This window comes from Helianthus annuus, chromosome 7 (genome assembly GCF_002127325.2).
Source record: "Helianthus annuus cultivar XRQ/B chromosome 7, HanXRQr2.0-SUNRISE, whole genome shotgun sequence".
In the NCBI taxonomy this organism is placed as follows: domain Eukaryota; kingdom Viridiplantae; phylum Streptophyta; class Magnoliopsida; order Asterales; family Asteraceae; genus Helianthus; species Helianthus annuus.
In genome coordinates this window covers 143,045,168-143,071,365 of record NC_035439.2, presented here as the reverse complement: position 1 = coordinate 143,071,365, position 26,198 = coordinate 143,045,168, and the positions used below count along the sequence as shown (strand labels likewise).

Here is a 26,198-nt window from a genome sequence, read left to right as displayed (position 1 = left end):
TTGTCATTACGTTTACAAATAAAATTCACTAAATAACCTTTTGTTTTACACGTTAAAACAATATTAACGTTTGATAATGACATCATGGACAATGTTTATATTCCAATTCGATTCTTTTCCATACACTCGCTATACATGTTCCAAAAACGTTAGCTGGCGTTTGTGCCAACGATGCAACATTGTTGTGGGTTTATAAGGAAGATAACTGTCTCACAATTTTGTTTTTTATTTAAAAAAAGTAACATCTTATGACATGACAATATTACGGGTGCTAAAACAGAACGTATAAATATGCTTCAATCATAAATGCATGGGAAAACGCGTAGTATTATATAATATTTGTCATTATGTTTACAAAAGAAGTTTTAGAATTTTCTTTCTCCTCTAAAAAGGCTTTGGTAGGAGCAATAATAATGCAAAAAATGAAAAGGGAAAGAGGTCATTGTTTTGCAAATCTTTTTAACTTTATAGTGCAATTATAAAAGGTGTTTGATATAATAGAATAAAACCTTATATGAGTAGACAAATTAAATAGTTCAAAATCAAACAAACTACCCAACACTTTTGTATATAAATAGCACAGAATCACACTGCCATTGACAACTTTCTAGACACCTTGTTTAATCACTCTTGGATTCATCAAAATCAGTCAAGATTCACATAAAAACCAATCAAGATTCTTCTACAAGAGGTAAAGCTCTATGCTTTAATATCTCTTCAAAACACAAGAAAATCTTTAGAATAATATGATTTTTAGCAAGATTTGTTATGGATTTTACTTTTTAATTATGTTCTTCATATGGGTATTTAATTATTATCAAATTCTGTGTTGGAATTCTATGATTTGACACTTTGTTTCATAACTATTCAATCTTTTTCAAGGTCTTCTTGATTCTTGAATTGATGGGTCATTTTCAAGAATCTTGAATATGTTCTACTAAATCTATAAAAAGGGTATTCTAATGATCTGATTCTTGTTAAATGATTCTTGTTAAATGATTCTCAACTTTTTTTTTGTGTATTTGAATATCTTTTCTGTATTGAAACAACATTTGGAAGTAGTTATGGAAACTTTATCTCCATCTTTGCATGCTTTCAGCTCGAGTCAAACTATGCAGGCGAACAAGCGATCAAAATGGACGAAAGAACAGAACAAGTGGTTTGAAAGCGCTCTAGCGATATTCGATACAGAAACTCCTGATAGATGGTCAAACGTTGCGGCTTTTGTTCCAGGGAAATCTGAGTATGAAGTTAGAGAACAATATGAGGCGTTAAAAGCCGATATCAATAATATAGAGGCCGGTTTGGTTGAAGATCCGGGCTACTTGACCGTTAAATCCGAATATCTTCAAGATCACGGGTTCAAATCGTTTGCAAATAGGCTTTACAGGTCAAGATCATTTGACCACGAAAGGCGAAAAGGTGTACCTTGGACCGAAGATGAACACAGGTGAACTTCTATCTTCTAGTTAACTTAGTTTATGATGATAGACAGTTGAATTATTAAGTGTATATATTTGGATATAATCGCATTATTATATTTATATATTTAAGTGAAAGTTTAAAATACAAAAAGCTCTTAACGTGTGACGGTACGCGACCACAAAATAACGTGCGTAATTAGGCTTAAACAGTTAAACCAATTAACTTATGTGTAATTTGAGTTAAACCATGCGTCATTAGGGATTTGAATTTTGTAACGGTGCGTAATTTAAAAATGAACATGTGTAATTTACTTGTGTACCGTCGCACGTTAAGGGGCTATTGTATGATAACCCACCCCTGTATATTTACTTTCATAATTACCGGGTTGCAATCTCTCTCTATGAAAATATCATTTATCAAAATTGCTTCGAATTCTATCATTAACAATGTTAACATAACTTGTAATTGATGTATTGTAGGCGATTCTTGATGGGTCTACAAGTTCATGGCAAAGGAGATTGGCGAAACATTTCTCGCAACTTTGTGGTGACCAAAACGCCAACACAAGTGGCAAGTCATGCACAAAAGTACTACGCAAGGCAACATTCCGAAGGGAAAGAAAAGAGGAGACCGAGCATCCACGACATCACCACCGTCCACTTGGACAAATCTTTACCGTTAGTCAACACACCAAACGACGAGATGATCAATATACGAGCGTACAATTCTGGCCTGTATTTCCAACCTACAATTAGGTACCAAGTTCAAGGTTAGGTGACAATGTGACAACCTATGTTTGTGACTCAACCTATGTTGTGACTTGTGTTGTAGTTGTCACTTGAAATCAATGTCTAAATGATTTGTACTCATGTATTGTGCACTTAAAAGACAAATCTAAGTGGTTTGTTTAGGTTTTATTTATGAGCCAGAATACGAACATGAACACAGGTTTTGTACTGTTACTTGTGATCAACAATCATGAGAAAAACAATAGATTGACATGTGATATGATACATAGATAAACTGAGTCAGCATAGTTTATTCGGGTCGATCGCCATGTCATCGACTACTCACTCTACACTTAAACCAATTTTTTTTCCAAATCATATCACCACCATATATATAGTATATAACTATAGCAACTCAATTATGAGTCAACATACATATGATAAAAGTTTCTATATTATTAGTTATTTATTGTTTTATGAAAAAAGAAAAGAAGTTGTATTGGGGTGTGACAAAGGCCCTCACTTGAAATAATTTGCATGATAGAGCACTTAGTTCCACCGTTTAATTCCATTTTGAGAATATGTGGGGATGGCCCACATAGAATTATGTCTAAATTTTGAAAAAATACATAATAAGGAGTTGGACTTTTCAATGGGCGACATTAGATAGTGCTCAATGGAATCAAATGCAATATGTGAATCACCATTGTTTGGTATAGATCTGTCTTGGTAAAAAGGTGATTAATAATATTTTAATAAAAAACAATGTTTTCATAATCGAACAGGACATATTCTTTTAATAATTTTATTCAAAATAAAGTATGAAACTACTTTTTTTACGTGAATCTACAATGCTAATAAAATTTAGAGCATGTAAACAGTGGCGGTCCAATAATTATTTGATGGGGTGCGGATGAGTGGCTCAAGCATATTTTCAAGGGGTGCGGTCGGATTTTTTGCCTAAAATATACACTATTTTTTTTTTCAAGGGATGCACCCACCCACCTTGTGCATAACCTAGGTCCGCCCCTGCATGCAAATATGTAATATATATATATACACACGGAGACTTAAGTAGTATATAAATTAGTAAATGAGTTTTTAGTTTTTAGAAGCATAATAAATATATATACACTCACAATCTGGCTGAATCACTGGCCCAGTTCGCCAATTCGACCGGTAACCAACCGACCCAGATGAAGACGGTTCAAAAGCACTCAACTTGACCAGTTGTGTGAGTGGTTCACATTTTGATTGACAGTCTGACTGTTTCTAAGTAAACACTAATTAGAACTAAGCGAGAGTGGCAACACAAAAGTTGTTTGAGAAAAAAAATAAATTTGCCAATAATTGAAAACAAATGAGTGTTTGAATGTGTTTCTATAAAAGAAATGGGTACATAATATAGCGAAAACCCGTCAAAGCCATAATTACGCTAGGATAAAATTTGGATCCAAAAGTCGCACAAACATACTTGTTTTCGTCCATATTCTATGAGCTTCGCAACTATACATGACCCTTTGAACTCGACTATGTAGGTTCACAGCCTCTGGCGCTAGAAAACCAAAAGTATCAAAAGCAAATGGGATAAACACGTGCTGGTTTCAAGACATGATTTCTCGTGTTTGGTCACTGATGACGGGGTAGCCCAAATCTCAATAAAATGACTAATATACATAACAGCTTAAAAGGTTAAAAGGTTGAGAGGTTCAATACACGCGAACTCAGGTGAACAGTAAAAAGGACAAGCACAGTGTCCGGTCACATCAACACTTAACATGTGAACCATTTCTGCATAGACAAAACATGTGCACAAAGAACACCCTTTTGTCCGCAGGTCTAAACCCTTCAACCCCCAAATGGGCAAGTCCCTCATTGTAGCCAACGATCACTGGTCAAAGGCTTCATCTTATAGAAGATTTTTTCCCTATAAATAACAGCCTCTTGCCATTCATTCCAGCCATTCTAGATCAACTTAGATCACCCTTGATCTCTGATCTTACTTCTCCTCTCTAGAACTTGCTCCATGCTTGTTCTATTCTCGGCTCACTACAATATTATCTCACTTAACATAGACATTCTGGGTTGAACCCTTCAATCCAGAATTCAAAGTGAATAATAACAAAGTGATCCGCCTCCACGTGCTACAAACGTGGGGGGACCCTATGACCTGCGTTAGGCTAATCGAAACCTTGAACCCTTTTACCCCGGAGATATCGCTACAGGCCTTGGTCTTGTATTTGTTGCATCAACAAGTTGGCGCCCACCGTGGGGCTACGCCGCTTACTTTATCTTAAAGACCAGTTGTGTAGCTCCATTTTCTCTTTACATCATGTCTGAAAGCGAGTCTCTCGGTCAGGTAAATCAAGTGCCTAACAACACCGATTTAACACCAAATTCGGGTAGGATCTCACCTATCCTATCTACACCTCTTTCTACTCCCGGATGTACTCCACCGGGATATGTTCCTGAAGTTCACTTCTTTTCAAACACAAACCCATCTTGGTCAGGGGTTGCACCTACTCAAATCGATGTAATGCATACACCGGAACGCATAGATCTAACACCCGAGTCAGTAGCTAGAAATTTCTTACAACTGAGATTTCTTCTCAACTAGCATGTGAGCTTAGAAAGGGAAAAATGGTGAGAATAAGACTAAATTATGAGGGGTCTGAACCCTCATTATCACATGGCCATCCATCTCTTCCTTTTAGCAGCTCACGTTCAGCCACATCTTACCTTGAAGCTGGTCCTAGTGTGACAGACCAAACACTCAAGCCCTTTAGCTTTCGGGGAGGCCAAGTCCAACCGCTTTTCCCTTATTTACCTCCCAACCCGTTACAACCGGTGCACCTATGGGGCATAAAACCACTCTTGATCAATTATGGTAAGCCACCAACTTCAAGTGTTCCCCCTCCCATTGTTACTTCATGAAAACAATCCATGGCCACCCTGCCTTCGGCTCGTGGTATGATCATGAACACATCCATGGGAATGCCTTATACAGTAAGCCTTTAAGGCTTTAACCTTATGACACAGATGATGACATCTTTTATTGGTACCATCAGAAAGTCTTTAAAGATTTAACCTTATGCCCTAGCTGATGACACAAATGATGGCACAATTTCCTTTGCAGCACGTGAAAGCTGGATGATGACACAGAAAGCCTTCAAGGCTTTAGCTTTAACTTCATCAACCAAGTGCCAACCACTCACCAGGGTACCTCAAACGGTAACCCAGCTTCAAGGGTAGTAGAAGACCTCTCAAAACCTTACAAGCCCAACAAACTTGTCTTGATTCTCCCAACAAATCGTTGATTACGAGTTTCAAACCCAGATAAAGATGCCATCATGGTACTAAAGACTACCTCCAAATCTTCGTCGGGACTGCAAGAATTGAAAAATGAACCAACTCCGAATGTTGTCTCATGTTCATGCAAACCCTTGAAGGGTTTTCACGCATATGGTTCAATGACCTTCCTGGACGAAGTGTTCAGACCTTTGATGATCTTAGCAAAAGTTCCCTATAACAATAGAGGCATGTCAATGACGCCACGGTAATCTTCCAGACCAAATAACGAGATGATGAAAGTCTCAGAGACTTCACCGACAGGTACATGAAGGAAGGTTTAACTTACGCTAATGAAAAGATTAGGGTTACAGGGTTCATGAATGCTATAAATTCCAAATATCTCGCAAGAGACTTCAATAAATGCATGCCCAAAACCCTTGAAGAAACACTCGAAAAGGCTAATGCCCACATTCGAGGAGAATAAGCTGTAGACATCAAAGAAAAAAAAAGAGAGAACTCTTAACTAGAGCTTCCAGTATGGCTCTTATGACAAACGGTTCAAAGGTTCGGATTCCAGAAGGCCGGAACCCTCCAAGCCGAGAAAAAACCATAAACTATACAGCCTTAACCAAGACTCCGCAAGAGATCTTGGCAACCGAAGAGGTAAAACACAGCTTCCACCTTCCTCAGCCCTTGCCAAAAAACAAAAGATCGGAAAAATCAAACCAATATGGTAAGTTTCACGAATAGAAAGGTCACCATACCAATGATTTCTTCCAACAAAGGATCGAAGAAACTGTCGAGTCCAAACTGGCTCACTTGGTTAAAGGGGTCAAGGACAAGATGGTTGAAAAAAAAAATAATAGTAGACATGGTCGACCTTGAAAACAAAGCTTCCCACAAACGCCATCATTTCAAGGCATGGGAACATCAACATAAGGAGAGTTGCTTTCAAACCCTCTGGTGATGGAATCCAACATAGAAACCATCAAGACACAAAAGGCTTACATTGACACCGGTGCAACCACCAAAATCATGTTTGAGAAATGCTTTAACCCTCTCAGCAACGATGAACGTTCAAAGCTTCAGCAGTCTGAATCCTCCATCGAAGGTATCGCAGACATACCTATCAAGCCTTTAGGCCAAATAACCAATAATGTTTGTTCAGCGAGAAACCAAAGGGACGAACCGAAGAACTCACTTTTGCGGTGATCAATATCCCTTCCAACTATGATATCATCATAGGAAGGCTAGGGAAAAGTGTGTTCGGAATGGCAGTTTCAGTTGGTCAAGGTACTGTGAAGTTTCCCACTGAAAAAGGGATAGAAACCCTTCAACCTACCTAAGAAGCTTTTGTGGTTGAAGGGGAAAGCTCAAGAAAGGACGAAGACGATGAACAAGGGTTGGACATAAACCCAAAATATCCTCAACAGGGGATAAGGGTAAACACTAACCTTCACAATAAAACCCTCTCATACCTTGAAAATCTGCTCTTGCACTATGTATTCACTTGATGCCCCGAAGATATGACCGGCATCCCTCATAGCATTGTTGAAACATGAGTTATGGATCTCATCTGATAATAAGCCCATTATACAAAAGATGGAAATGCTTGTTCTAGCCGGAATCCTTCGAGAGGTCAAGTATCAATCATGGGTGGCCAATCCCGTAATGGTTCGAAAACCCGACAAGTCTTGGAGAATGTATATCGATTTTAAAGACTTGAACAAAGCATGCCCAAAGGATTGTTACTCGCTGCCCGAAATAGACCTCAAGGGTAACTCGCTCACAAGCTTCCCATTCAAGTGTTTTCTTAACGCCTAAAAGGGTTACCATCAGATCCTAATAATAAAAAAAAAAGATGAAGAAAAATCCGCATTTCACACTGATAAAGGTATAAAAAATGTCTTTTGATTTAAGAAATGCAGGTGCCACTTATCAAGTCTGGTTAACAAAGCGTTTGCCCAAAAAATCGGCAAGAACATTAAATCTTATGTTGAAGATTTGGTGATCAAGAGCAAAATGAAATACCAAATGCTCGATGACATACAAGAAACCTTACAAAACTCGAGAAAGATCAACATGAAACTTAATCCAGTCAAGTGCTTGTTTCTAGGGCACATCATGTGGAAACAAAACATAAAAGCCAACCCTCAAGTGATGTGCTAACAAGAAGGACTTTCGATGGAAAGCTAACAGCTTTGAAACATTTTACCTCAAAAGGAAGCCTTCAACCAAATGAAGCAACACTTGGCTTCACTCCCAGCCATTTTGGCTAAGAAAACATGTGGAACAACCTCTATCTACCTTTCGATTGCTGAAAAGACCATAAGTACGGCTCTGATCATTGAACGAAACAAAGTTCAGATACCCGTTTACTTTTTCAAAACTTCAAAATTAGCAGAAATCAAATATTCTTCTTCGGAAAAACTTGCTCTAGCCCTAGTCCAAATGGCTAGAAGGCTTAGAAGGTACTTTCAGTCACACCCGATACAAGTGGTCACGGACTAACCTCTTAAAAATGTGCTTGAAATACAAGAAAAATCTGGACGATTAGCCAAATGGGTTGTGAAAACTAGGTGAACACAAAATCACCTATGTCCCAAGAAAAGCTATTAAAGCCCAAGTCCCAGCTGACTTCATCATAGAAATCCTTAAAGAAGTCATAAAGGAAGTCAATACAGCCTCCACTGAACCCTCCGACCCCCATACCTAGAAGCTCTTTACCGATGAAGCTTCCAGCATTGAAGGGTCAGGAGCAGGGCTAGTTCTAATTGATCCTAACGAATTGGAATTCACCTATGCCCTTCGTCTTAAATTTCAGAATACAAACAACGAAGCTGAGTATGAAGCATTGATTGCTGGGCTCAAGCTTGCAAAAAATATGGGTGTCAAAAGCTTTATGTCCTCACAAACTCTCTCAAGCCAAGACAATTACACCTACATAGAAAAAGAACCCAACATGTATTAGTACCGAGAGAAATCAAAGGAATTAATGAACACATTTCAAATATGTTCCATCAAAAAAGTTCCAAGATCTCAAAACAAGAGAACTGATACACTAAGCAAGCTTGTATCTCTTACGTTTGCCCACCTCACCAAGAAGGTACTAATTGAGGTATTAAAAACCCCATCCATCCAAAAAACTTGAGGTCCAAGATGTGATCACTAAAGAAGGGCCAAATTGGATGACTCCCATTGAAAAGTTCCTCAAAAATGGTGAATTACCTAATGACCAGACTGAAGCTAAAAGGGTTCGTATCAAGTCAAGGCAGTATGTGTTACAAGGAGATATCCTTTACAAAAAGGATACCTTGCACCACTACCACGATGCGTTGACCCAGAACAAAGCCAATATCTGATTAAAAAGGTTCACGAAAGGATATGTGGGGCTCATCGTGGCCCAAGATCGGTAGTGTCAAAGTTGATGAAGCTCGGATACTTTTGGCTTCCATGCATCGAGATACCTTCGAACAACTGCGAAAATGTGAAGCTTGACAGTTACATGCTCTGGTACCCAAAAGAACCAAACATGACCCCATTCCCACCTCCTCGACTTGGCCATTTCGTAAGTGGAGAATGAACATTGTTGGACCATTCCCACCAGCCAAAGGAGGAGTCAAGTTCTTATTGTTAGCCGTGGGCTACTTCACCCAAGTGGCCAAAAGTAAAACTATTGGCAAAAATCTCAGGGAAACATGTCATTGATTTCGTTTACGAAAACATAATCTGTCGTTTTGGGCTCCAGGAGTACTAGTCACGGATAACGGGAAGTAGTTTGCCGAGAAGACTTCTAGCTCCTGGTGTAAGGAGTTCAGAATAACCCAAGTATTCAGCTCGGTAGCTCACCCACAATCCAATGGCCAAGTTAATAGGACAAAAAACAACATTGTTGAAAGGACTAAATCTCGATTGGGAAGATACGACAACAACTGGCTCGAATAGCTTCCCAATGTGCTATTGGAAATTCGAACAACCAAGAAAACGAGCCACAAGAAAACACCCTACAGCCTAGTGTTTGGATCAGAGGCTGTAATCCTAGCTGAAATCGAAGTAACAACACAAAGAACATTTAACATCGACCTCGAGACAAATAAGAAAGAGATGATGTTGAATTTTGGAACAACTCGAATAGGCTCGTGAACAAGCAGCCATACAAAAAGCAAGGTACAAGCAAACATGGAATTGTATTACAATACACGGGTGAAACATGAACGCTTCAAGCCTGGGGACCTTGTGCTTCGAAATAATGAGGCCTGTAAGAAAGAAAGCCAAGGAAAGCTCGGCCCTAAGTAGGAAGGGCCATACACTATCCTTAAAGCCCACAAAGGGGGATCATACAAGCTGGCAGGTCCGCAAGGCAAAAAGCTTCCCCGTCATTGGAATGGCAAAAACCTTAAAAGGTTCCATGTTTAACCAAAACGTATTACAAATAGTTCTCAAAAGTTGTTCTATTCCCCTAGTAATCAAAGTACTTTGAAATGAATGAACGATGAATCAAAATTTGTCTTTCTATCTGTCACGGCCCCCGACCCGGTTTGACCCGTTTCAGGAGCCGCGGGACAGGAATCCCGTGGTATTTAATTTTTAGGCGACAGCGGAAGTCTTTTTAAAACAGGATCTTTTAATAATTTAAACTGCTCGTTTCATAACTTAGGGATAAATTCCCGAAATTTACAATAATGTGATTTCTCAGGGAAATCTTTATTTTCAAAACATGTTCATTTATTTATTTACATTGAGCCACTTTTCTAAGCTGGGAGTGCTCCACGGCACTTTTCTTTGCTCATACCAGATCACCTGAAACATGTTTGAAAAAGGTTTTGTCAGCGGGGAAATACTGAGTGAATCATTCATTTTGCTGAAAACGACACATTTGTTATAATCTACAGTATTAAGGGGAATTACAATGTTTCTGATATCAAACCAACTACCCACAGTACTTGTCACTCGACTACCCATTGGCTATCTCGTTGTCCAAATGGTGTCTGTGACTGTGGTCAGATCACCCCTTGGCTAACTCGTTGTCCAAGTGTGACGGGAAATAAGTAATGTATACAAAACCCCACATACCGGCTGTAATTTGGTGATTACATAGACTTAATCCCTGTAATTATAACGTTGAAAAAAACTTGGAGTTTTGTAAAACAGTTTGATAAAAAGAGAATGACTCACAACCTGTGAGAAAAGAGTTTATAAAAGAGGAATGACTCACATTGCAGATTTACGAGCAGAGTATAAGCTTTACTGATTAGCCTTCTAACCTAATTTAAATAACAATGCACACACAAACGGGATTAGTAACTAATTCAGCAGTTACGTCAATTCACGAGATTAAACCCAGATACTTAACAATTCAATGGATTCACAACGAATGACAGAGCATAGTTCGAATTCGAACAGCACTCAAACATTCAAGTTGAAATCACAATGAATAACAAAGTACAAGCTCAATTTGAGCAGCACTCGGACAATCGTTGGATAGTTATAATCGATCGGACGTTGAATCGTAATAGCGATCGAGTTATTACCCTGATTGCGGCAGCACCTCGTGATCGTGTATGTTTAATTGTGGTATTATGGCCTTAACTCGACGTACAGACAGCAACTTTACGTCGTTTTAACTCCTCTGTGCAAGTCCCAAGGTCGGCTATTTATAGTAATTTTTGGGACTCCCTTACGGACCGTATGCCTGACCCCTTACGGTCCGTAAGCTAAGCAGTCTAATTATAGGCTGCCTAGGCTCGGGACTAGCTTGGGTGAATCAAAACAATTGGCCAATCAGCTTTCAACAACGATTTTAATAGATAAATATTCAACTAGGGTTTGCCCCCCTCGAGTTTTAGGGGTCCTGATCCTAATTCTGATCATTCTGAAAATTTTAGGGCTAGTGTAGAATTATTTGGGTGTCTCAATTAGGGTTTTCTTATTGACTAATTATCGTCCTAATTATTGATTTTAGTGGCAGTTGTTACACTATCCTATAATCAGGTTGAGAACCTAGCAAGAAACTCCATGGCAAGGGCCATGTAAGGGGATGAGTTCCCAGGCCACATCGCTCAATAGGTTCAAGGGTTGAATGGACCTATATAAGGGGTGAGTTCCTAAATCAATACAACTCCATGAGACTCAGAGAAATCTTAAAAATCATGTCTCATAGACGGGTTTGAACAGCCTACACCAAATGTTACTTAAGCCCCAACATTGGCTTACGAACCAAAAATACTCTAAGTGAATGTCATACATAGGATAGAGGTTGTATCTTTTTGTTAAAAATATCCTAAGGCTAAGTGACCTTTAATTGGTGATACCCCGATCTAAGGTCAATCTTTGAAAACTAATTCGCACCCTGTAACTGGTCGAATAGATCATCTATTATCGGAAGCGGGTATCGGTTCTTTACCGTGAGTTTGTTTAACTCCCGGTAATCGATACACATACGCATGCTTCCGTCTTTCTTTTTCACGAACAGTACCGGTGCGCCCCAAGGAGACACACTCGGCCTTATGAATCCTTTGACAAGCAAGTCTTGAATTTGTGACATCAACTCTTGTAATTCCGACGACGCGAGTCGGTATGGTGCTTTAGCTACGGGTTTCGCGCCCGGAATCAATTCGATTCCGAACTCCACCTCCCGCTCGGGCGGCATTCACAGTAGATCATCCGGAAATACATCTTCAAAGTCACGCACTACGGGTACGTCTCCAATTCTTGGTAATTCTTTCTCGGGCTCGTTCGCGTATATCATAAATGCTTTTCACCCATGTCTGATGAGCTTGTGAGCCTTTATCATCGAGCATATTGTAGGGTTGCCTCCCTTTTCGCCATAGATTGTAACGTGTTTTCCGCTAGGAGATGTTAGCTTTATCTCCTTACGAAAACACACGACCTTCGCGTGGTGCCGAGATAACCAATCCATCCCAACAACTATTTGAAATTCTCCCATTGACATCTGGATTAGGTCTATCGAATATTCTTCATTATCGATATTTAATTTACAGCCTCGACAAATATCACAAACTATAAAGCTTTTGTTGTCCCCTATTTCAACTTCTAAGGGCATAGATAATTCTGTCAATACAAATGAAGGATGTCGAATAAATCCATGTGAAATGAAGGATTTATTCGCACCCGTATCAAACAATACACATGCAGGAATTGAGTTAATCGTGAATATACCTGAGACCACATCGGGTTCTGTTTTTGCTTCAGCCGCGGTAAGTTGGAAGGACCTAGCCTTCGCTTTGGGAGTTTCTGCTGGAGACTCTTTTGTATCTCTCCTTCCAACCAACTCGGGACATTCAGACTTTTTGTGGCCGGGTTGATAATATTTGTAACAAACGGAAACTTTTCCGGGACATAGCGATGCAGTGTGTCCCGTCTTCCCACATACCGGACACGACTTGTCTTTAAAGCGGCACTCACCTTTGTGCCCCTTTCCACATATTTTGCAACTTGGCGACCCGCCTTTAGCATCAACCTTCTTTCCCGATTCTCCAGTTCGGGCTTTCTTTGTAGGGCTTGGATTCACATCTTGTGCCCTTCGCTCACCTCTTTCAACTTGTTTCTTCAACTCGATTTCCCGTTCCCGAGCAACGTTTATGATTTCGGTAAGGGTCTCGTATTTTGAAGGAGTCATAAACTCCCTATATTCAGCGCTCAACATGTTGTAATAATAGTATATCTTCTGCTCTTCAGTGGTGACTAACTCGTCACAAAACCTCAGCTTATCCATGAAGATGCCCGTGATCTTATCAATTGATTCTCCCTTTTGTCTTAATTGGATAAATTCCTCTTTGATCCTGTTGATAACTGCTTTGGGACTATGGTGTTTAAGGAACGGCACCTTAAACTCATCCCAAGTCATGACCCTTGCCGCTTCGCCTCCCATTTCCTTCTTTTTATTGCCCCACCAATCCTTGGCTTGATTTCCCAATTGACCAGTTCCGTAAGCAACAAAGTCACCTATGTCACAGTGGGTTCGTTCAAACACTCCTTCGACGTCACTCAACCATCTTTGACATATTATCGGGTCGACCTCCCCGTTATATATTGGCGGTTTACACGCCATGAATTCCTTATATGAGCACCCTTTGCGTTCTCCAGTTTTGTCTTTCATAAGGTTGACACTATCCTCCAACCTTTTGACTCGCTCTTCGACAAGCGACAACACCGTGCTTTGAATCTTGTCTATAAACCCGGATAGACTACCTTCAATTGCCTTCCCTACTTCTTCGGCAATTATTTCTTTCATCTGTTCGGTGCTTGTTTGCACCGAATTATCATCGTTTCCATCAGACATCTTGAAACTGAAATGTTTACATTTAAACGTTAAACATTTCATTCATAACATTGCTTCATTTGTTTCGGTTTAGCCAAGTTCTCAACTTGCTTCAACCGTTCACATTTAATGCACTTTCCGGGTTTGAGTGTGTTAACACGCTCTTCCCATGCACATCAATTCTTTTCTCATTCTTACATAAGACATAATTTATTAACATAATAAGTTAATTCTTACTGAACGATTGATCAAGCTTGAACCGAACACTTTGTTGACAACCTTAAGCTCTGATTACCAACTTGTAACACCCATCTATTTATTACTTGAATTTAATAAAAATTCATAGGATTTATATAAAAGGTACCTAAGTCAAAACATAGTACCAAAACAAAGTTTGAAGTAATCAAAACTAGTCAAGAACCGACTAGTTAAAACATTCCCGACCTAATTTATATTCAAAAGGAATAGTAACATTGTTTAACAAAGTTATGAAATAGCGGAAGCTTCAAAAGTAGTGTTCGGTTCTTCAACAAGTTGCTTGATCGCCATCCGTAGATTTGCAACACCTAGAAACTGAAATGTTTACATTAAACATTAATATTAGAGTTCTTAGAAACATTACATAATCAAAACTGTGCTTAAAACGGATTCGGTTTAACAAAGATTTGCAAAATTCAACATGAATGCCAAGGCTCTACCGTAACTTACGGTAGTCACCGTAAGTTACGGTAGCTCCTGGGTAACTTTGGTTCCACCATAAATCAGGAGGAATCCACCGTAACATTTTGGTACCTACCGTAAATTACGGTGGATACCGTAATTTACGGTAGCCACTGCATTTCCCTGTTTTGCTTAATTTGGCCATTTAGCCCAAACTCGATTCTGAGATTTCTCATTCTAACAACCAATAAACTGATTTCTCGTATTCTAATATATCTTTTACGAACAATAACAATGTCCGAGTGATCATACTACAATGCATTAACCACGCATCATTTGATTATTCGACCCGTTTGGCTCATCTATGAAATCCTCCATTTTGATGACTGCCAACGCGATCTAACCAATTCTTTATCTATTATTCAATATAGCGAACATTATCGCTTTAATTCAACTCGACTTCTATTCTAAAATTCAACTACACATATGCTAGTTATTAAATTACCCAATGTAACGAGTTAAGTTACATACCTTCAAAGTAGGCCCTTCAAACGTGGTTCGCCACTCGCTTGTCCACTTGACGCTCCTGCGTCCTTTCCTATAGAGTTCATTTATGACATATTTAGAACTCTCTTTAAATCATAATTCGCATAATACACCGAAACATCATAATTATGCGTTTTAACTTTGAATTTCAGTTTTAAGCCTTCTTTGAGGCATTTTCACAAACACTTTATGGGCAGATTTTTACATGATTAAATATCAAGTCTCTAGCTTATCACTTTGCCCTAGTTTCATATCAATCAACCATTTTACATGAACTTTATCCTTTAAAATTCAGAAATCACTTCACAATTGTAAATTTACACTAGAACAATACTCAATTCCCTAGTGTTTATCAATTTATACATAACCCACTAATCACCTACAATGGTGTTCATAGACTTCACTAAAATTTCACATGATTTCAACTTGTATTTGTCTAGGGTTTGTCCCTAGACACTATATTGTTCTTAATTCGTCATAAGACAAACATGCAACCACAAATTTCAGATTTTCCCAATTTCATCAAAATTTCAAACAAGGAATTAACACCAAATTTTACATACCTTGTAACCCTCTTGTGACGAGGATCACTAATCTATGTTCAGATTTCGTTTTTGATCAGATTTGAGCCTTCAATTTGATTGTTTTGTAGATGTTAGGGTTTTGGAGAGCTCAGGCGCCCCCTTCCCCTTGCCTGGTCGAACTCACACACACGTGTGTGTTTAAGATATATATTTTTTTGTTTTATTAAAATTTGTTTCAATTTAGGCACATTTGGTCCCTTGTCTTTTGTTTTTATTTTGTTTTCAACCCTAACTACTCATATGTCACCAACTAACTTGGTTAGGGTCATTACTAGATAGTTTATTTTACTAATTTATTTGCAAACCAAAATTCTAAATTTATGAATTCGCATTTTCGGGATGTTACAACAACATAGCAAGATAAGTTAAAGATAGCAAGGGCCAACTGGCCATCAAACATAAAACATTGTCCACAAGCCTTCAAGGCTTTAACCACCAAGGGATCTAGACGATTCCTTTAAAATAAAAATATGTTCAAACAAACAACCCATAACATTGTTCGACATGCTAAGAAAGCTATGAATTAAGGTTTCTTCTTCACTTAACAACGTCATGGATGGTAGACTTTGATGCATCATCCTTCTTCGAACCTCCATCATCTTGGGTCTTTTTAGCCTTCCTCTTTTTTCCTCCCTACTGCACCCGCTGCCTCGGAGGCTTCAAGGCTTGAACCCTTTGAGCCCTCACCACCTTCAGAACACGTTTCCTTGCTATCTCCGAAGCAAGGACGTTTCTTCGAGAGGGACCAACACTTCATTACAAACAACCTCATTAAGGCCCTTGGGTTTTAGCTCCTACAAGACAGGCAAAGGTTTACCAAAACACTTGAAGACTTCACCCACATAAGGGTAAATAATATGCCCTACCTTCAAAACAGTTTCCTTGAAGAAGGCTTTGAGTTGAAAAAGAGAAGACTTTTCCTGAGGCTCCCCAGGTTCACAAAGCTTTGTAACCAGCAAATAAACCTTGGTGTCTCCCATGAGCAAGAAGCTCGGTGTACACATCACCCAAGACTTTGTTGAATTCCGACGGATGGAGAAGATAGGTAACCACTTGCTGAAATCCATGCTCAATGAGCCATTTATTATCACTAGTTGCATGGGCAAGTGAAGCCTTTAACCCTTCTTTCTCCTCTAATAAGGCTATTTTCTAAAACTCCAAGGCAGCCTTATCGACCCTGACTTGAACCTTGTCAGCCCCCAAGAGTTTTTCCAATTCAACCATATCAGTCCTGTGCGGGAAGAAAACTCCTAAAATTCTTCAAACAACAATGTTTTCTCCTTCTTAGCGTAGCCCTCAGCTTCTTTCAAAGCAACCATTGAAGATTTCATCTCATCCCTCTTCTTCGAAAATACTTCATATTCTTGCATCCTTTTTCGAAATCGGGATACACCCTCAAGAAGCAAGGTAGCAAGGTTGCAAGCACCCATCATCATTTTCGAAATCATCAGTTCATTGTCCATAGATGAGCAAGAACCTCGAACAGTAGGAGGAGCAAAATGGGTAAGAACATCCTCACAAACGGATGAAGGCTTGAAGCTGTCACCAACTGTGACCCTCCAATCCAGCACATAAACCTCTTCTGGATTAACAGTGACGGAACCTTCACCACCCTTCCCGAAACCCTTCAAGCTCACAACCTTCTTACCCGCTGCTTTACTCTCCTTACCAATCACCAAGGACAACTCCTTGTCTTTTCTTTTATTTATTTTCCCTCAACCACAACTTCCAAGTCGTCTGAATCATCTACGTCATGGCTCAGTTCCACTGGCTCAGAAGCCGATGGATGGTCAGCTACCTTTAACACACGTCAGGTTAAACAATGGCTAGAAGCTTTGGAAGCACCGACCCCAGTAAAGCCTTTGCCATTTGAAACGTTCACATAGCTTGAACCCTCGAACCTGTGTTCAGCACCTCTGGCAACAAAATCTTTGCTGGAGGTAGCCTCAACATCCCCAAACACAACATCACAGGTATCACCACTCTTGATAAAGCATAAGGCAAAACATCATACCCTGATCATACCTCATGAGCACAGGGTCACGATCCGGCTTGTCCCACAAGGTGCTCACACTCATCAACACTAAAAGGTGTTCAGGAAAGGGACGAAGCCTTGAAGGACACTTCCTAATGGCTTTTAACAACCAACTATCTAGTTCAGACTCAAATGGATTAAGCTTATTTAACATAGCATCAGGGTGCCTCCAAACAAGCTTGAAGGAAACAATGGACTCAGAAATCCAGAAAAATCGGTCCTTACAAGAACCAACGGTAGTAACCATTGAGGAAGTCAAACAAACATCAACTTGGGATGTCTCAAACGTGACCCAATCGTCAAGAAACATCGGAACAACAATGATGGGCATACCCTATCACAAGACCTCAAAATGTAAAGTCCCAGCAAGACCTCGAGGACGCAACTGACCAAATGACACGCGATAATACTCTAAAACATTCAGAACAAAGACTGAAAACGGATGACGCAAGTTGGAAAACTCAGCAATAAAGAGCAATCGAACCAACGGGACACTAATCGATCGATTTGCCAAAACCCAGAGCCACCGGATTAAACTTTAGATCGATCCCCCATTCTTTACAAAAAGCCTAAACTTCCTCTTGAGTGAGACAAGTTGAAGCCTTTAAGCCTTCAAGCCTTAAAGCCTTCAAGCCTTAAAACCTTGAAGCCTATCACATCTACTATCATTCCAAAATTCAAATCTCAAAAACTCAAACGTCTTAAAGCCTTGAAGCCTTTAAGCAATAAAAAATAATGTGTAAAAGTCAAAAGCATTTGAGCTTACATCCCAAACACCTCTGACTTGGGGGGCTGATGACGGGGGTAGCCCAAATCTCAATAAAATAACTAATATACATAACAGCTTAAAAGGTTAAAAGGTTGAGAGGTTCAATACACGCGAACTCAGGTGAACAATAAAAAGGACAAACACAGTGTCCGGTCACATCAACACTTAACATGTGAACCATTTCTGCATAGACAAAACATGTGCACAGAGAACACTCTTTTGTCCGCATGTCTAAACCCTTCAACCCCCAAATGGGCAAGTCCCTCACTGTAGCCAAGGATCACTGGTCAAAGGCTTCCTCTTATAGAAGATTCTTTCCCTATAAATAACAGCATCTTGTCATTCATTCCAGCCATTCCAGATCAACTCAGATCACCCTTGATCTCTGATCTTACTTCTCCTCTCTAGAACTTGCTCCATGCTTGTTCTATTCTCGGCTCACTACAATATTATCTCACTTAACATAGACATTCTGGGTTGAACCCTTCAATCCAGAATTCAAAGTGAATAATAACAAAGTGATCCGCCTCCACGTGCTACAAACGTGGGGGACCCCATGACCTACGTTAGGCTAATCGAAACCTTGAACCCTTTTACCCCGGAGATATCGCTACAGGCCTTGGTCTTGTATTTGTTGCATCAACAGTCACTTTACCCGAAGCAGCCTTTAAAGCAGCTTGACCCACCGTGAAAGCATTACCCCCTAAGCCCACAAGTAGGGGAACCCCGTGTTAGATCCACACAGGCATGTTTTCCTCCTACACATCCAAAGACCAGAATGTCGGTTGGTTAAAGGGTAGATCTCCTTCCAACGTGTCAGTTAAGAAATTAACGGGTGCCTATTTCTTAAACAAACGAATACGAACAAAACAAGTTTATAAACGAGGTACCGTTACCTTTCATATCATTGAAGAGACAGGTAAAATCATTTAAAAAAGGTGATTGTGACATGAAGTATTATTGTGGCTTATAAATCACCTCATAAATATCCTTTGAATTATTATACGAACACTATCTTTGTTTATTTTATTGTTTTCTGTTTCTGTTCTTTTTCTGCTTGTTTGTATGTCTCATGCTATAACTGGCATTATAGCCAAATCACCCAAACAAGAAAACTAACATCTACACATTCAAGATCCACATATTTATAATTAGCATACACATATCAGTGGCGGACCTTGACCTATTCACTACGAAGCGAAAAAACAGGGCGGGACCCTGTCTGTTCTTTATGTGTATGCATGCTATGCTATGTGACAATGGCTCACCCGTCGCGCAAAATCTATCAAGATGGTAAATTTATGTCACACCCGTCTCCAAACCAAACGATTACAAACAGTAACAAAACTAACAATACGACTACTCGATACAACAAAACCAAACGAAAAACAAAACCAAGTGTACAAATCTATTAACCAATGTAGTCAAGTGGGATGACCGAAGGTGGAAAATCGGTTCTAGGTCCAGCAAGGGAGTAATACGCGAGTATATGTGCAGGATGTTCGAGCTCTTTACCTTCTCCCGAGCTAACCTTTCGTGGCGGGATTATTTCAATATTCCAAAACGGTCGGGCCATCGCTAACAGATCAAATCCGGTGCTAGATCCCCTATACCCTTGTACCCATAAGTACCTTAACGATCGCAACTGTAAAACCGCCATCGCAAGCGCTTTTTCACTGAAACAACACCCTCGTACTTCGAGTTTTTGTAAACTCGGGCAGCCTCTAGAGAACCCGAGAAGCCCGGTATCCGATTCGCCAAGATACCCGAGTAACATCCATCGTATATTCTGACTGTGTTGACCGATATAAGTCAAACCCACATCGGTTAGCCCTCCGGGCCTAAGATAGAGTGCGAATCTTCTGAGTTTGTTGCAGCCACTTAGTAACGAACGGATTCCGTTATCGAGTGGCAGATCGGTAATAACGTCTTCTTTATCGAGTAAAACCATACGGAAATCGCAGAGGTTTTTTAAGTTCGTTCCCATGGTTTCTAGTGCGGCGTTTGTGATGTCGGATACGTATACAGCAATGTATTCTAACTCGAGACAACCTTGGGCTATCGCGGTTAATCCCCTTTGAGAAACAACGCCTTCTTCGTCTTCCAATTCTTGTTCATCGGCTCCTCGTTCGATTCTTAGCCGCTTTAGTTTCTTGCAAGAGCATGCTAGAACTTCCAATCCCCTGTCTCCAATCACATTTCTTGTCTGTTTTGCATAAATTTTGAGTTCTAAGTTAGTTCATTTGGGTTTGGGGGGGGGGGGGGGGGGCGGTCACATAGTTGCTAATAGCGCTCATTCATCGTTATCTGATTTTGATGCCTCCAAAGCGAGTAAATAGCGGGATTCCAGTTTTTTTTTTCTTGTTTTTGGTTTTAATATAAATATCGGAGTAAAATGGCATTTTCGTCCCTCAGGTTTGACCACTTTTGCGACTTTCGTCCCTGAGGTGCTATTTTCATCCAAAAAGTTTGAAATCTTGTCATTTTCATCCCTAAGAACCAAATTTCGAGGGACAAAAGTCGCAATAAATTGCCAAACTCAAGGATGAAAATGACAATAAAACGCAAACCTGAAGGACTCAAAAGCACAAAAAAGTCATTTTGGATGGAACAAGCAAAAATGACTAAACTTCCGGAACGATTTTGGCTTTTTACTCTAAATATCGATAAAATATAGGTATACAATACTTGGATTTTAGGTTTTTTGTTAAATATATGTATGGAAACACCGTATTTGGATATAATATACGATAAAAAAATCCTAAAATTTTCTTCTAGCGCATCGCTAAAACACAAAATAGTGCCTGCTATCTCATCGCTATCGCTACATAGCGTATAGGTTGCTGGTCGCTATCATCCACTATTCGCAATTAACAACTATAACGAAAAAAGAAACAATGAGATGTATGTACCTCAAGAACTTCTAAATTCGGACACCGTTGGAGCAACACGCAGTGATCTTCGGTGTCAAGAAGGGCATAAAGGAGATCGAGTTTTTTAAGACGTGAGGCGAAGGGGTACACGATGGGCATTTCATTGGTACTCATGTAATTAAGACCTAACCGACGCAATCCTTGGGGGTATGCTAGAGAAGCATACTCCTCGGCATGGTGGTTAAAGCAACCGCCACTGAATTCTTCAAGCGAACCCGCGAAGCGAAAGAAACCAACAAGATCCAAGATTTCACAGTCGCCTATTTTGACCGATGCTAAAGACTTGCATCTTTTCGCTATTAGCTCAAGATCGTTGGAACTGACTAGTGAAAGATCGGTCATGTAAAAGTTTAGTGTTTCGAGTTGAGTGTTGTTCGAGGCGAGCTCGTGTAGCCAGTTTCCATCCTTCTCTATCACTTGGCTTTCTTCTAAAAACAGGACTTTAAGGTTCCTGTAATAGCATAAAGAGTAAATTACGATTTTGATCCCTGTGATTATATCACTTTTACCCTTTTAGCCCAAAAAAGAATTTTTTAACATCTGAGCCCCCAAACGTCTTTTTTTAACCCTTTTGGCCCCTAACGTCTTTTTTTCTAACCTTTCTAGCCCCTAACATTTAATGGATTGGGTTAGTGTTAGGGGCGAAAAGGATTAGAAAAAAAAGACGTTGGGGGCTCAAATGTTAAAAAATTCTTTTTTGGGCTAAAAGGGTAAAAGTGATATAACCATAGGGGCCAAAATCGTAATTTACTCTAGCATAAACTATAAGTCAAATCTAGACATCTGGAGTTAAATTTTGGACTAAAAGATACATCTAACCAATAAAAGATTGATTCTTTGCCATTCTAATTGACATCTAGAGTTACATTTAGAGGAAAAGATTCATATAAACAATTAAAAGATTGAATCTTTGCCATTCTAATTGACACCTGGAGTTAAATTTACAGAAAAAGATTCATATAAACCATTAAAAGATTGAATCTTTACCATTTTATATAACATCATGACCATTAAAAGGTTGAATCTTTACCATTCTAAATGACATCTAGAGTTAATTTACACAGAAAGATTCACATAAACCATTGAAAGATTGAGCCTTTACCATGACATCTAGAGTTAAATTTAGACAAAAAGATTCATATCATAGTTATTAAAGGCACTAGGCGCACTCAAGGCGCATAGGCCTCGCCTGGGGCCTAGGCGCAAAGCGCAAAAAAAGCGAGGGCCTGAAAAAAATAAAGCGCATAATGAAAATTTTTAAAAAATATATTATGTATTAGAAAAAGAATACTATTCTTCAAATAAAATAAACAAAGTCTATTATGTAACACTTTATATCATCTAATTAGTACCAAAATATTAGTGTACTAGTGTAGAAAAGTAGTTTTCCTTGATTAAAAGTAGACATTTCGCTAGAATCTTATCGGAATCTAGCCGGAAACTCTCCGGAATCTAGGAATCTTGCTGGAATGTGCGCCTGAATCATCACCTGGGGAGTTAAAGCGCAATTTCCTCGACTTAAAGCGCAACTGCCTCGCCTCACCTGAAAAATGGGCCTAGACGCAAGAGGCGATGGCTTTTAACAACTATGATTCATATAACCATCATAAGATTGAACCTTTACCATTCTAACTCACATTTAAAGTCAAATTTAGACAAAAAGATTCATATAAACCATTAAAGATTGAATCTTTACCATTTTATATAACATCATAACCGTTAAAAGATTGAATCTTTACCATTCTAAATGACATCTAGAGTTACTTTACACAGAAAGACTCACATAAATCATTGAAAGATTGAACCTTTACCATGACATCTAGAGTTAAATTTAGACAAAAAGATTCATATAAGTATAACCATCATAAGATTGAACCTTTACCATTCTAACTCACAATTAAAGTCAAATTTAGACAAAAGGATTCCTATAAACCTTTGAAAAATTGAATCTTTACCATTCTAATTGACATCTAGAGTTTTTTTTTTTTTTTTTTTTTTTTTGAACGGCAAATTTGGATCATTGACGGACCACTGGAGTATCATCGTGCCACCAGCGGAACCACCCGATCATATCCATCTCCACTAGGCATAATGCCTATACACCAATTCAGGAGGAAACCCAATAAATATGAGAAAACCCCCCTTGTGGGAATCGAACCGAGGACCTATTGGTCCCAAAGCTTTATCCCACCCCAAGATGCCACTAGGCTATAAACCCATGGGCAATTGACATCTAGAGTTAAGTTGACTACTTTAGACAAAAAGATTCACATAAACCATTGAAAAATCAAATCTTTACCAATCCAATTGACACCTAGAGTCAAATTCACACAAAAACATTCACACAACACTTAAAAAAACCAAATCTTTACCAATCAAACTGACAAAACTACCTGCAAGAACGAGTAACATGTGCAAGCCCATCAGTAGAGAATCCAGAACACTTATCAAGTTTAAGAACTTGAAGCACATGCCCCCTCTCACGTGCCAACAATTCAAGATCCTCATCTTTCACAATCATCCTTCTAAAATGCACACCCTTTAAGCAACTAAAAGATTTCGAAAGCTCCTCCACCCACGGCGTAGCAAACCCGCCCCAATCCTCCGGTATCAAATTATACATGGCGGCCCGTGGCTTCCCTTTCAGTTTAACCGACTCAACGAACGGAAACCGCCTCAGTAACTGTTTGGGTGTGGCTGTGTAACATAAAGCTATTGTCACGTGCTTACGCGTCTGCGCTTCGAGTTCGTTCAACCTCTTGCAGACCAATGATATCGATTGTCGGTCACGTGAGTCGTCTATGTACGCTAATACGCACTCAAAAACGACGTCTGACATGCCGTGAACACGCTGACTGCCGTTGCAGCTTGTTGCCCGTTTATCTGTCATTCCGTAAATAATTTCGGATGGTTTAATAGAATAAAATTATTAAAAATTCAAGAAAATTCAAGATTTCAAGAAACAGAATCCCCAATTCAAAATTCAAAAAAGGGTATTTTGCAGACAGGAAATTAAAAAAAAAAAAAAAAAAAAAACCCCAAAAAATCAAATAAAAGCCATAACTTTATTAAATTTCAAGATTCTTGATTGGGTAACTATAAACGGAAGATGAAACAATGATTTATAAAGTATTTCACAAGACCAAATTTCAAGATTTCAGGAAACAAAATACCCAAAAAAAAAATCAAATAAAAACCCTAACTTTATCACGTTTCAAGATTCTTGATTGGGTTAGCATAAATGAAACAAAAAACAGTGATTTACGAAGGATTTCACAAGACCCAGATTTCAAATCAAGAAAAAAACAAAAACCCACTTCAAATCAAGTGACACCCATGATTGGATTACACAAACCCAGATGAAAAGACTGAATCTTGGAGATTAAACAGGAAAGATTAACCTAGAGAGAGAAAGTAGGAGTGAGAGAGAGAGAGAGAAATCGGAGAGGAAGAGATCCGACGGTGACAGTTGGAGGAGTTTGTATGGAGATAAAATGGATAAGCTTGATTAAAAGGCTCTGTAATCAAGAAACTTTTAGAGAGAGAAAGAGTAAGAGAGAGAGAGAGTGGGTGTGTGTGGTGAAGAAGATGGAGATATTAAGACTAGAAGGTATGGTTTGGATGGGCTTGGAGGGGATGAGCCGCCACATAGGCGCCACGTAGGAGTGGCTTGGAGGGGATGGACCTAGGGGGTGGGGATGAACCCCTTTATGTATATATATGTATATATGTATAGGTATATGTGAGAGGAAAAGGAAGAAGGAGGCACGGCGGACCCGGCTGTGGGTCGCCGTTTGTGACGGAAGCCGGAAGAGGGGGGCGGTGTGGGGGTCCGGCGCCGGGCCAAGCCGGGCCAAGCCGGCCCCCATACCTTCTAGTCTAAGATGGTGGCAATGGTTTATTGGGGAAAATAGCCAAAGATTCTGCAACTCTGCAAACAACAAGATTTCTTGTGTTTCAGGATAATATAGATTTACCAAATTTACTTTTATATTGTATTTCAACAAAAGTTTTAGAGTTAAATGACATTTTAGTCCCTAGGGTTTGGATCATTTTGTCAGTTTAGTCCAAAGGTTTGAAACGTTGTCATTATAGTACAAATAGTTTTAAACGTTGTCATGTTAGTCCACTTGGCTAACTCCATCCCTTTATTTTGTTAACTAGAAGGGCATTTCTGTCATTTTATACAACCATATAAAATGATCGAATTACCCTTCTAGCTAGTGGACTAAAATGGCAACACCTGAAACTATTTGGACTAAAATGACAACGTTTCAAACCTTTAGACTAAACTGATAAAATGACTCAAACTACAGGGACTAAAATGGCACTTAACTCAAAGTTTTATAATAAATATGGATCTAGATATTATTTTTGTTGTCGTATGTGTCACATCGTACCTTTTGTTAATACTTATACCTACTCTATTCGTCATTTTCTGTTATATTATTATTTATTTATGTATGTATGTATTTATTATGTATTATGCTTAAAAATACGGATTTAATTTTATAAACTTTTAATTCGAAGTCATATGTTTTTTTGTTGAAACTTATCATCAAAGTTGAACAAGATCACATTAAAGAATTTTAATCCTTATAATAAATTGATTAGGAATATCAAATTTGATTAGAACCCTAAATGTGTGAGTAATACTTCTTTAGGGTTTAGGACTGATGATTCAATGCGGAAGGAATGAGGCGTCTGACTAGAACTAACCTATTAGTGGCTTTAGAAATCATATTGGGTAAATAATACTCAGTTTTAATTTTATAGGTTTTGTTTAAAAAAATGTGTATACATATATAGGGTAAGGATAGTGTAAAAAGGGCCTAAAGTGTGAGAAGTGTAAGAAGTGTATTATAACACTATATATAATACTATATAACACCATATAAACACTGTATAACAATATGTAACACCATATAATACCATATAACACTATG

The 26,198-nt window shown here is 39.0% G+C and overlaps 3 protein-coding genes and 1 long non-coding RNA gene across 5 annotated transcripts; 1 reads left to right on the top strand and 3 right to left on the bottom strand.

Annotated features, from left to right (window-relative positions):
* The first annotated feature begins 516 nt into the window (after positions 1–516).
* Positions 517–2,387, top strand: LOC110868956 (transcription factor DIVARICATA). 2 transcript variants are annotated; one of them, XM_022118239.2, is made up of 3 exons: positions 517–691; positions 1,100–1,450; positions 1,905–2,387. In XM_022118239.2, exons 2-3 carry the CDS (start codon positions 1,113–1,115, stop codon positions 2,197–2,199), a joined length of 633 nt encoding a protein of 210 aa, XP_021973931.1. In that variant the 5' UTR covers positions 517–691; positions 1,100–1,112; the 3' UTR covers positions 2,200–2,387. The 2 variants fall into 2 exon arrangements, with proteins under 2 accessions (XP_021973931.1, XP_021973930.1); XM_022118238.2 differs by lacking the exon at positions 517–691 and having other exon boundaries at positions 1,050–1,450.
* Positions 2,388–12,201: 9,814 nt separating this feature from the next.
* Positions 12,202–13,746, bottom strand: LOC110867087. The gene is made up of 3 exons (XM_022116226.1): positions 13,291–13,746; positions 12,624–13,194; positions 12,202–12,515 (listed from the first exon to the last, which is right to left on the bottom strand). The coding sequence occupies exons 1-3, from the start codon at positions 13,744–13,746 to the stop codon at positions 12,202–12,204; spliced, it is 1,341 nt and encodes a 446-aa protein (XP_021971918.1).
* Positions 13,747–13,973: 227 nt separating this feature from the next.
* On the bottom strand, positions 13,974–15,531 carry LOC110868955. Its single transcript, XR_002552884.2, has 3 exons — positions 15,495–15,531; positions 14,917–14,983; positions 13,974–14,298 (listed from the first exon to the last, which is right to left on the bottom strand). It is a non-coding gene; the product is annotated as an uncharacterized LOC110868955 (long non-coding RNA).
* Positions 15,532–19,590: 4,059 nt separating this feature from the next.
* LOC110868954 (coronatine-insensitive protein 1) lies at positions 19,591–25,137 on the bottom strand. Its single transcript, XM_022118237.2, has 3 exons — positions 23,646–25,137; positions 21,232–21,703; positions 19,591–20,525 (listed from the first exon to the last, which is right to left on the bottom strand). Exons 1-3 carry the CDS (start codon positions 24,140–24,142, stop codon positions 19,731–19,733), a joined length of 1,764 nt encoding a protein of 587 aa, XP_021973929.1. The 5' UTR covers positions 24,143–25,137; the 3' UTR covers positions 19,591–19,730.
* Between the last annotated feature and the right edge of the window lie 1,061 nt (positions 25,138–26,198).